The 12,226-nt window shown below is 46.3% G+C and overlaps 1 protein-coding gene across 1 annotated transcript in view; it reads left to right on the forward strand.

The window, feature by feature from the left end:
• Idh1 (isocitrate dehydrogenase (NADP(+)) 1) overlaps window positions 1-12,226 on the forward strand; it is a 21,572-nt gene that overhangs the window by 6,853 nt on the left and 2,493 nt on the right. Inside the window, exons 3-8 of the mRNA XM_050154215.1 lie at window positions 445-736; window positions 3,587-3,692; window positions 5,690-5,867; window positions 6,768-6,919; window positions 9,735-9,875; window positions 10,498-10,660. Of these exons, the coding sequence (XP_050010172.1) occupies window positions 445-736; window positions 3,587-3,692; window positions 5,690-5,867; window positions 6,768-6,919; window positions 9,735-9,875; window positions 10,498-10,660 (1,032 nt within the window). The remainder of the gene's footprint in view (window positions 1-444; window positions 737-3,586; window positions 3,693-5,689; window positions 5,868-6,767; window positions 6,920-9,734; window positions 9,876-10,497; window positions 10,661-12,226) is intronic.

Below are 12,226 nucleotides of genomic sequence, written 5' to 3' on the forward strand. Positions count from 1 at the left end.
AAAAAAAAAAAAAAAAAAAAAAAAAAAAAAAAAAATCCTTTTACCGCTCCACCTCTTTATCGGTAAGGTATAAAACTTACTATGGGAAAATAAAGTTGTACTCGGACTTAATTCATATGCTGATTATGTGGAGAGAAACCAGGCCATGTGCTGTCGTTGTTTTGTGTGGTGAAAAGCAGGAGGTAGTTTTAGCTGAGTTCGTTGGTTTCCTGAAAGACAGCTTCCCACTGACTGCAGTTCAGGGAAGCAGGGCCCAGACTCCTAGTGGTTTTCTTTTTTCTTTTCTTTTCTTTGTTTTGTTTTGTTTAGAATGTGTTGATGCTAAAACAAGCATGTTTAGATGTGTTTGAGTCTTCGCTTTGGCCCGGCCAGCTCTGCAGGCAGGTGACAGCCTGTCAGTTCAGTTTGTCCACAAAGTTACACTGACTTCTCTCCCTCTCCAAGCTACGACTTAGGCATAGAGAATCGTGATGCCACCAATGACCAGGTCACCAAGGATGCTGCAGAAGCCATAAAGAAGTACAACGTTGGCGTCAAGTGTGCTACCATCACCCCCGATGAGAAGAGGGTTGAGGAGTTCAAGTTGAAACAAATGTGGAAATCACCAAATGGCACCATCCGAAACATTCTTGGTGGCACTGTCTTCAGGGAAGCTATTATCTGCAAAAACATCCCCCGACTGGTGACAGGCTGGGTAAAACCCATCATCATTGGTCGTCATGCCTACGGAGACCAAGTGAGTAGTTTGAACATAATTTGATTTTTCGTGTTTATTTTTTGTGAATCTATAGCTCTTATTTCTGTGTTTCGTTCTTTGGGTTTCTCTGCCCTTTAAATAAATCCAACATATGTTATGTGTAAACTGTGTATTTATATATGTTTAGGAAAGGATGAAAATACAGATAAACTTTCAAATAAGCACCCACCTTTTCCCCCCAAACATAGCTTTATCCTTTTGTTAAGTTATCCACATGATACTCTCACTTTTGCCTTAGTGATACCATAGCCTCAGATGGGCGGTTGTCGGTGCTGGCTGCACAGAGGGATCCTTTCGTGAGATTTCACTGTCGATGGGAGTGCTGAGAACTGTATTTCATTGCTGCTCAGTTGTCTTGTTTGTTTGTTTGTTTGTTTCACTTCCAGTATCTAGACCTAGACTCCCATCCTAGAGCAGCTGAAGTCTGAATTTTGTAAGGACCGGAGGGGGGGGGGGTTGTTTTATTTTGTTTTAAATCCCAGCTGATTCTAATAGGCAGCCACCTTAAGAACTACCAAACAATGCTGGGTAGTAGTGGCGCGCACACCTTTAATCCTAGCACTCGGGAGACAGAGGCAGACAGATCCCCATGTTCAAGGCCAGCCTGGTCTATAGCGTGAGTTCCAGGACAGCCAGGGCTACACAGAGAAACCCTATCTCAGAAAATCAAGGGGAAAAAAAAAAAAAAAACACCTACCAAACATACTTGAGTCACCCAAGAGTTGAAATCAGTCTTGGTGAAGCATTCTGTACTGCTTGGAAAACAAGTGTCGTTTCTGGTCTTGTATAATAGTGTCATTGATGAGTTGAGAAAGGTTGCAATGACACAGATTCCAAAGTCTGTTGAAACTGTTTTTCAGGTTTTAATAGAGAGTAGTTTATAAATGAACCTTAAAACGGAAATGTGTACTACTGACCTCTAGAGGTGTGCACGGGGTCACCCTGAAGGCAGTGTGGCCACAGCAGATGTACCTGAGTTCCTGGGAGAAGGCCACCAGCTCGGTCCTGGACATGGCCTGTGGCTTTTGTTTTACATTGTGGCTCATGATATTGCTTCATCCTGGCCAGCCCTTCACAGCTGTCTCCAAAAGGCCTGAGCAAGAGAGTCTAAATGGCAGAAGTGCCAGTTCCCTGTCTTTGACCTGACAACTTACTGCCTAGTTAGTGTTTTTGTTTTGTTTGTTCTTTTGTTACTTAATTTTTTGTGATATTTGTCATTTGGAAGAACAGATTTTTTTTTTTAAACAGCGTGTTGACTCTGTTAAATGTTTATAGATCTTTACAAAGTATTTTAGGGCACCTCGATGTCTGAATTACTATACTAACGGACTTCCTATGACAGAAGTGTTTAATCTTTTCTGTTAGCTGACTGTTTCTTACACACTGTGGCTAGGATTACTGTAAAGCAGCAGGTGTGGCTGCCCCCCCACTGGTGCCTGACTCTAGTTACTGGATAAAACAGATCACTGGAAAAGATCCCATTGGGCAGTGACTTGTGGGTGCCTGGTGTGTGCTGGATACGTGTCTCCACTAGAGCGGCCCAGGCTCAACTGGAAAGTACCTGCCCTCGAAAGGGCCCGCAGCCTGTCACTACTGCTCTCAGAGGGACTGCCTCTTGTGGATGTAGGTCTGGTGCCGGAAAGAACGATCACCACAGAGAATGACTCAGCCCCGAAAATCCCACAGGAGGACACCTCCCAGGCCGCTTGACCTGGTCCATTCTTTCCCCGGTTCCGTCTTGAAACACTTGTTGGAATCAGCTTTGCTCAGCACACGATTTCTAGCTTAGAGTGAGGTCAGAGTTCAGGCTCTTCTGTCGTCACCAACACCAGAGCTGGTGTTGGCACCCCTCCAGCCTGACGATGGCCAAGGTCATCTTCCTTCATTGTCTCATTTCACCCACTTCTGACATGTGAAACTTCTGCAGTTGCCCTCACCTATGCTTGTCTCTCTGCGGCTCTGAGCTTCCTAGTTGAAAACGTTCGTGACAGGCAGTTTTGATCTGTTACCACAGTATAGAGTCACCTGGGAAGGGAGGTTCACGAAGGAACGGTCTAGAGTAGGTTGGCCTGTGAGCTCGTCTGTGAGGGATTTTTTTTTTTAAATATTTATTATGTATACAATATTCTTTCCTACGTGTATGCCTAAAGGCCAGAAGAGGGCACCAGACCTCATCACAGATGGTTGTGAGCCACCATGTGGTTGCTGGGAATTGAACTCAGGACCTTTGGAAGAGCAGACAATGCTCTTAACCACTGAGCCATCTCTCCAGTCCCTTGTTTTTTGTTTTTGTTTAAATCCAGTTAGTTTAAGTGGGAAGATCCTCCCTGACTCTGAGTGGCACTGTATCCCACACTGGGCCTTAGGCTGAATGAGAGAGCAAGCTGAACATAGGCATGTGTGCGCTCATTGTTCTCCCTTCCTGGTTGTGGGTGTGCTAGGACCAGCTTCCCCAGTGTGTGCTGCTGTGACCGCCCCATTCTGGTGGGCTGTAACCCGGAACTGTGCTGAAAAAAACCCTTTGTCCCCTAAATTGGTTTTAGCGGGGTATCTGATAGCAGCAATGGAAATAAGGTTAAGACAGAACTTAGTGTTATTCTCTGCCCTCTCTGAATCGTAATTACTGTACATGTGGTGGGCTCCTGGTCAAGACTTACTGATCCCTAACTGCACTGTTACTAATAGGACTCCCTGGACCCCTCCTAACCCTACCTCTTGAAACCAAAGAGCGTCCAATTGCACGGCCGTGTTTGGCTATGTAATCTGTTTTTCCCCCGTGTACTTCCTGATGGGGCACTCTTCTTCCTAATATGTGTTCCCTCTTCACAGTACAGAGCAACTGATTTTGTTGTTCCTGGGCCTGGAAAAGTAGAGATAACCTACACGCCAAAAGACGGAAGTCAAAAGGTGACGTACTTGGTGCATAGCTTCGAAGGTAGGTGCGGTCCCTGCAGCTGCATTTCATTCGAACAGGGGCCTTAGCAACCTTGTTACTGTTTTGTGAAAACCTCCCTATGTAACTGCCTTAAAAGACAAGCTGACTATGCAACATTTCTGAGGAACATCAAAAGCTAAAATAAAAAAGTGATGAGTTCCATGGTTTCCCATGGCACAGATAGACACAAGGGGCGAACCTAACGGCCTTGGTGGAAATGCAGAGAGACAAAGAGAAGGGTGTAAGCGTGCATTTGTGTTAGAGTGGAAAGTGTCAGCCTCTGTTGTTTGTGGAGTGTACAAGCTAGGTGTTCCGGTCTCCTGCCCTGTATCCTTGTCCTTGCTCTGTTGGGCTTTCTACTTAGAATTGATTTCATTATTTGCTAAATTATTTTCTTTTTACCTTTTTGAAAATGTACAGTAACAACAAAAAGAGATTTCTAAACACTTCAAGTCTCTTTTGAAATTAAGAACTGAAAAGTAAAGCCAAGAGAAAACAGTGCATTAAGGGGTGGGAGGATGGTTTTGTGGGTAAAGCACTCACTGCACAAATTTTAGGACCTGAGTTTGAAGCCCCAGAACCCACTAAGCTAAGTACAGTTGTATGTCTGTAACCCCAGCGCTCTAAGACAAGAGGTGAGACAGGGACAGGAGAACCCCTGGAAGTTTAAAGACTACCCACCCTAGCCTCTGCAGCAGTTAGTAGCAAGAGACCCCACCTTAAACAAGGTGGGAGACCAACACCTGAGTTGGTCAGTTGGTCTCCACACACAGTGGTGTGGTATGCACAGACATGAATGCACATGTGTGCTCGCGCGCGCGCGCACACACACACACACTGCACACACACACACAGAAGAAAACAGTCCAGAAATGAAAGCTTTTGTTGTCCTTGCCTCCGCTAAGCAATACTGTTTTAGTAGAATCTAGTTCTGCAGGTTTTATTGTTTTTCACGCTCTCAGCCAGTTAGCCTGGGGCCTTGGCATGGATTCAGGTTCTGACTTTCAGTAATAACAGAGGTCAGTTAAAAGGAGTTGTGAAAGACCGGTGATTACACGGAAACATAATTGTTTCCACCAATTACTATAGGTGTGCTCAGTATCCCCCAGGAAATGAGAAGATTTTCACCCAGTTGTCAAAATGCAAGTCTTTCTCCATGACTGAAGACTGAGCATACCTAAGTTTAAAATGCGCGTTGGGAACTGGGGAGGCGCCTCACTGGATAAAGTACTTGCCGCGCAAGCATGAGCTCAAATCCTCAGAATGCACATGAAAAGCCAGGCACAGAGGCAGACGTGCCCCTCCAGAGAGACAGGAAGCAGAGGCAAGGGACTCTAGGAGCTGGCTGACCTGACAGACAGTGAGCAGCAGAGGAGATCCAGCCTACAGCAAGAGAAGATGAAGACTCACGTCAGAATTTGGCTCTTGGCTTACATGAGCGCCATGGCAGCCAGGCAGCACATCCTCACATTCACAGACACATACATCATACATGCACACTGTTAGAAAATAAAATACGTGTTGGAAATGGTTACAGTGTGTGAAGATTCCAGTGTACCTGCCTGCTTCTCCCACCCCCTGCCCTTCTTTTATTGAGAAGAGTTTCACTATGTAGCCCTGGCTATCCTAGTATTTACTATGTAGACCAGGCTGGCCTCAAGTTGACCGAGATCTGCCTGTCTCTGACTGCCAAGTGCTGGGTTTAACGATGTGTGCCTCTGTGCCTACAGTCTTCAGGGCCTTAAAGGCCATACGGTTTCTTACTGCTGGTGCCCTTGCAAACACATGTTCTAACATTGTTACCTAGTGCGTGCTTCTCCTCGGTGCCTGTGTCATAGACTGTTCAAATTGGACAGTCACCTGGAATTCCACAGTCCTGGCCCAGTTCTGGCTGCTGAGAAACTGGTCTTTGGTGGTTATGCATGGTTTTGGCTCTGCTACAAATCCCACCACCCTTACCCTTCTTCTCTCTGTTCTTGGTGGTTTCTCCTTCACAGAAGGTGGTGGTGTTGCCATGGGCATGTACAACCAGGATAAGTCAATTGAAGATTTTGCACACAGTTCCTTCCAGATGGCTCTGTCCAAGGGCTGGCCTTTGTATCTAAGCACCAAAAACACTATCCTGAAGAAGTATGATGGACGTTTCAAAGACATCTTTCAGGAGATCTATGACAAGTGAGTACAGCTCTTCTCTTCCTTCTCCTGTTTTCGAGTAAGCTGGCATCTAGGGTGTAGCTCCTGGGACAAACAGAAAGAGCATCATCACTAATCCTTCCGTCAGGTAATGTCAAGTCTGAGTTTAGCAGAACTGGAAGGAAACCCCTCTCAGTGCCCCTAGAGGGTAAATGTACTCTTAATTAGGGCCACACATTTATTTCTTGGTGGGGGAAGGATTGTTCTATGTTTGAATAAAGTAACCCGTTTATATTATAAAGTACTGATGGTTCAAAAGTGGGTTTCTGAGGCAGACCCAGTTTGTTTTTTTCTAAGACCTTCGCTGCGATGGGAAGGTCTGCTTTAAGCTGTCGTTTGTCTTAGTATATAACAGTTTTCATTTCAGTCACGCGTAAGGCACAACTCCCTGTTAGAGCAAGTGTTCAGGCGGGGGCTTAGAGATTAGACGAGAGGCCTTTACTGGAGCATTGAGATTATGCATCTTCCTACTGCCCACTGTTTCAGCCTGGGCACTATCCACAGTGTGTCCAGTTCCTGAAGTGTGTCAAGCAGTGCAGTAGTCTATTCCCCTTTACTACATTTTGAAAATAAGTTAAATCTCAGAATCTGATCATTATATTTAAAATAATAGGACTTAAAGACATTCTTGGGAGAACCGTTTTCCTCACCTAATTCTTAGACCTTCATTCCTAAGACAGAATATTGTTCTCAGAGATGACCAGTTTGAGGGGTCGCCATGAGAAGATGATTAGATAGGAATCTAAGCACACATCTGTAAGTCCCAAGTTGGTGCTGTATCTACTCAGAATAATGTTTCCTGTTCCTTTGGGGAGTTGCAATGGCATCCCTGAGAAAACTAATTCTGTCTTCTTCCTCTTTTCTGCTGTTTGTTTGTTTTAGGCAGTACAAGTCCCAGTTTGAAGCCCAGAAGATCTGGTATGAGCATAGACTCATTGATGACATGGTGGCCCAAGCCATGAAATCAGAGGGCGGCTTCATCTGGGCCTGTAAGAACTATGACGGTGATGTGCAGTCAGACTCTGTGGCCCAAGGTAATCAGCCGGAGAACCGGGGAGAGGAAGCGCGTGTCTGCTGGCAGTGAGGCCCATTCCACAGAGTGCTCAGGTGTGACAAGGAAATTTCTTAGTCCTTCATTGTCACGTGATGAAAGGCAGCACTTTGGGGTGCCTGCAGGCACCCTTTAGGTAAGGGAAGCAAGCTCCCCTGGGAAAGTGGCTTTGTTCAAGTCACACAGGAAGTTCCGAGGTGCTTTGACCTTCCTGCCTCCGGTCTCACAATGGCGACACACCTCAGCCTTTTACCCCATTTGACATGTCAAAGCCTCTAGTCGGCCTCAGTTTCCCCATCATCTCATGGCGAGAATGTGAAAAGAGGCCAGGCATGGTGGTGCACATCCTTAATCTCAGGAGATAGAAGCAAGTGGATTTCTTTGAGTTCCAAAGCCAGAATGGTCTACCTGGTGAGTTCAAGAACAGCCAGGAATCCAGAGAGAAGCTCTGTCTCAGAGAAACAGAAGAATGTAGAAAGAAAACCAAGAAGAAGGAGTGAAGTGAGGGATCCCCCAAGGATGGGGTCTCCAAGGGCTCATTCATCTGGCAATGGATCCTAAGTATGCTTCTGCCGGCCTTAAAGGCTGTTCTGATGTTCTACAAAGCAATTGTTTGGTGTTCGGCTTCTAACATGGGAAGGGACCAAAGCCCAACGTGGTTCACAAAAATTCCAGAAACCAGGGTGGTTGTGCCAGGTGTTAGGGCCAAATAATTCCACACAGATTCCCTGACTTCCTCACGACCAAATTGTTCCTCGGTTGAGGTTTGCACAAGAGAATTCCATGAACCTGAATGTCCCCTGATGAATGTTTGCTTAGCCCAATTGTGTGTGCTTTCCCAGAAGGCACTGCTTGCTCTCTTGTGAGAGCTGAGTGTCTCTAATGGATTTGAAAACCAGTAGGCCAGCCCGACTGAAGATAACATGTGGGTTCCATGTACCCTCCTGGTTCTCTAAAATCTCAAACATTTATGCTGAGTGGACAGAGGAAGGGACAGTCCTCTTGCCAGGTCTCCATGGTAGATAAGAAAAACCATTCCTTGTCACCCAAGTTCTGGGAAAGGTGCACGGTCACCCTAAGACCTTGTGTGTGCTAGACAGGTGCGGTACTGTGAGCTAAATCCCCACATCTGTTGTTTTTAAATGTCCTGTCATCATAGGAAGAAGCATCTGGAGAAATATTTCTATTTCTAAAGTGTGATAAGACCCAGGCAAGACCCAGTTTTTGCCTAGAGCAGTAGTTCTCAGCATGCGGGTCTCAACCCCTTTGGGGTCACACATCAGATATTTACAATGCGATTCATAACAGTAGGAAAATTACAGTTATGAAGTAGCAAAAAGCATTGTTATGATTGGGGGTGAGCACACCATGCGGAATTGTACTCAAGGGTTGAATTAGGAAGGTTAAGAACCACTGCTCTAGAGCCTATAAGTCAAGTTACCTCAGAGAACCAGTCACATTCCAAGGCAACAGAGCCGGCTTCCCTTTGGTTCCTGAGAGGTACAGCTGCTGGGTACTCACAGCCTTCTATCTGGGTCCTCAGCTTGACAATGGCACCAGCTAGTGTCTGAGTAGACACACGGGATGGGAGCCAGGAAGCCACAGTTGGGTGGTGTGCAGGTCAGTGAGATGCTGAGTTCCTCTCCAGTCCTGTGCATCTGAAGCCTCAGGCGGCAGAGCGACTGAGCTGCTGCGCCCACACAGAGGCTGCTTTCTTTCCTTTCTAAACACTTCACCTTTGATTCCCAATTTCGAAATACACAGTTGCTCTTACCCTCTCAGATCACTGTGCATAGATTTAGATTGGTACAGATAGGCGGTGGGAGGGGGAATCACAATTCCTTTGGCGCTTGCTTAGGACCCGTTGGCGGATAACAAGCTCTTGCGGATGCTGTCCTCTGGTGGTTAGGGGCTCCTCACTTTACTCCTTGCTAGGTCCTTGGTTCTCTTTTTACATTCTCACCATGGGATTTGACCATGGGGAAATTGAGTGATTCTCAAATTTGGTTTGAGTTTTGTTTTTGTTTTTTTTTCATCAAATGCTTGAGATAACAAGTTACAGAGGGAAAAGACTGATTTCACCGAAGGCAAAGACCAAAACAACATCGGCTGCTAACTGTGGCTCAGCAGGCAAAGACATCTACCACCAACCCTGGCGATCACAGTTCAGGTCCCAGGGTCCACACAGTGGAAGGAAAGAAGTGACGCCACAAAGTGTCCTCTGACCAAAGCGTGTGCGTGTGCGTGAACACCCCCAGTAATAAAAAGTATGACCAAAGTCCATATCAGACCAAAAAGAAAAGAATGGCGTGCTTGTAACCTGTTTATACGTTCGTGTCATCAGCTTCAGTATGTGTGAGGTGCCTTGTGTGTGAGATGTGTGAGTATGTGTGTGTATGTGAGTATGTGTGAGGTGGAGAATGCCTGAAAAGAAAAGGCAGTTGCGTGCACTTAGAAGCTGGAGTAAGGTTCCCTGAGCAGGAGCTACAGAAACGTCAGGAGTACTGAACAGGGAAAGGCTGTCCCTGCATCCAAGTCCTCCTGCTCACCCCGGCTGCAGAACTGGAGTGGAGTACAGGTGGCCCCTATCACAGAGCAGATGCTCCTAAGAGAATGAGGGTGCCTGTCCAGTTCGACTCAGCCTTGAAGCTAGGATCCTGGTTTCTGAAGGGCAGAGAGAGGCGTTACCGACAGTTGTATGTACACTGTACACGCGCCAAGTTTATCACCGCCCGTCAGCATCCAGGCAGTGCTGCTCGTGCAGTTGGAGCCAACACTGTGTGCTCTACCCCTCACAGGTTATGGCTCCCTCGGCATGATGACTAGTGTGCTGATTTGTCCAGATGGTAAGACGGTAGAAGCGGAGGCTGCCCATGGCACCGTCACACGTCACTACCGCATGCACCAGAAAGGACAGGAGACGTCCACCAACCCCATTGGTAAGATGCTGTTCTTCACTGATTTCCAGCCAGAGACATCTTCAAAGGCAATCTCAGAGGAACTGGGATGCGTACCTTTGCCTCTTAGTCTCCTGTGCAAAACTGTCACCAAGTTGCTGGCTCATTAATGCTAGGAGCTGTGGTTTGTTTTAAGTTTGCTTCATCTGGACAGTGGGTGGTGAGGCAAGGTCTCACTATGTACCCCAGGCTAGCCTAGGATATATACTAGCCTTGAACTTGCAGCAATCCCCCTGCCTCTACTCCCCAAATTCTGGGATTATGGGTGTGTGCCACCATGTCCAGCTACTAGGAGCTATTTTAATGTCCTTTAAAATGCATAAAGTCGATGTTCTATTTGTTGGAGAGTAGAGATTACAGGTAGGAGTGTTTTCCAAAGCATTTTCCTTCGCCCCTGGAACAGTGAACTGTTGCTTAAGGCCATAGGGGTAAAGGGGCTTCAGATAAAGTATTTGAGCTGTCCTAAAACTCGTCTCTACTTCATAGCATCTAATGATGCCCCTCACCTAAACAAAAGCCTGCCCCATCTCTGGAAAGGGTGAAACACGTGGAATCCCCATAACCGGAGTGATAGAAATGCAGACTGCTCGTTTTATTTCCACAGCTTCCATTTTTGCCTGGTCCCGAGGGTTAGCCCACAGAGCAAAGCTGGACAACAATACCGAGCTGAGCTTCTTTGCCAAGGCTCTGGAAGAAGTCTGCATTGAGACCATCGAGGCCGGCTTTATGACTAAGGACTTGGCTGCTTGCATTAAAGGCTTACCCAAGTAAGTGTGAGATGCCCTGTACCCCGTGGTCCAATCATCCCTCTTTGGAATTATGTGAGTTGTGTGTTTTTTTCTGGGGTCAGCACAGTACCTGTGTGTTGTATGTGGGGTAGCAGTAGGAACCTACTACAGCCACTCACCTTTGTCACCACAGCAGGAAAGTGGTCGTCGATCACACAGAAGTGCACAGGTACAGTGGCCCGCCAGTCAAACTCCCGAGGCTGGAGAGGTGACTCCGTGCTTAAGAACACCTGCTGCTCTCACAGAGAATACGAGTTGGGTTCCCAGCACCCAGGTTCGGTGGCTCAACACTCCAGGGGTTCCAACATAGGCACCTACACTGACATGCAGACACACACACACACTTAAAAAAAATAAATCTTTAGGAAGAGGGTAGACAGTGAAGAGAACTTGGAGACTAGGTTATCCTACCCTTCTGTTTCTTTTAACTATCAATAAGTAAAGTAAACAGCATCAGTGTAAGCAATCTGGATAGCACGGTCCCTTCCTGAAGTATCATCCAGTGTCCCTGCAGTGTAAGCAATCTGGATAGCACGGTCCCTTCCTGAAGTATCATCCAGTGTCCCTGCAGTGCCAGGGTTTTCCTGAGAACCTGGATGCCAACGTCCTAGCTAAATCAGCTGTTTTTCAGAATCTTCTCTCAAAGTCAGAGCTGGTTACTACATCTCATCTCAAGGAATCCTCAGGTCAGCCCGGAAGCCATATACGCACAAGCAACAAAAAATGGACTCCTCGGGCTCTGTTTATAGATTTATGCATACACATGCATACATATGTAACAGTAGTAATTACGGAAGAAGAGCCTATTAACCAGAGAGTAGAGGGGCATGGGAGGAGCTGGAGTGAGGGAACGTGGGAGTGGCTGAAGGGAGAAAAGGGAAGGAGGAATTTGATACAATTGTATTACAACTACAAATGTACAAAAATAAAATTTTAAACAAAAAGGAAATTCTATTAAAATATAAACGAATACCACATTCCTACCAGTATAGCCTCAGAGATCTGTCATAGTCAGTGTAGGCCAAGACAGGGCAGACTCATTCACTACCTGTTTCTTTACTTAAATCTCAGATACGTTTGGAACGTTCTTACCAGTGTAGAGGGTTTGTAACTTATTCTTTAGGCAGTCATTAGCAGTTTTCTCCCAGACAATTCATTGGCTTTAGTTTTTATTAAGACAAATGAAAATAAGAGCATTAAAACCTTTTTTAAGAATACGAAACAGTGTAGAGAAATGTAGGTAAACACATGCTCTACCCTGCATGGGCTTTGTTATTTCTAAGATAAAAATAAGAAGTGGTATGGTTTACTCACATTGGCATGAACTGAACTGAAGCTCCTCTTAGTTCAAAGCTACACAGTAAGTAGCCTTCTGTGGATGTGTGCACCTGTGGCTCTGCTGCCCTGTGCATTTGTCCACCTGTGGCTCCGCTGCAGGCTGCCCTGTGCATGTGTGCACCTGTGACTCTGCTGCCCTGTGCATGTGTCCACCTGTGGCTCCGCTGCAGGCTGCCCTGTGCATGTGTGCACCTGTGACTCTGCTGC

This window comes from Alexandromys fortis, unplaced genomic scaffold, assembly GCF_014885135.2.
Source record: "Alexandromys fortis isolate MF-2015 unplaced genomic scaffold, M_Fortis_MF-2015_v1.1 scaffold_40, whole genome shotgun sequence".
NCBI lineage: Eukaryota > Metazoa > Chordata > Mammalia > Rodentia > Cricetidae > Alexandromys > Alexandromys fortis.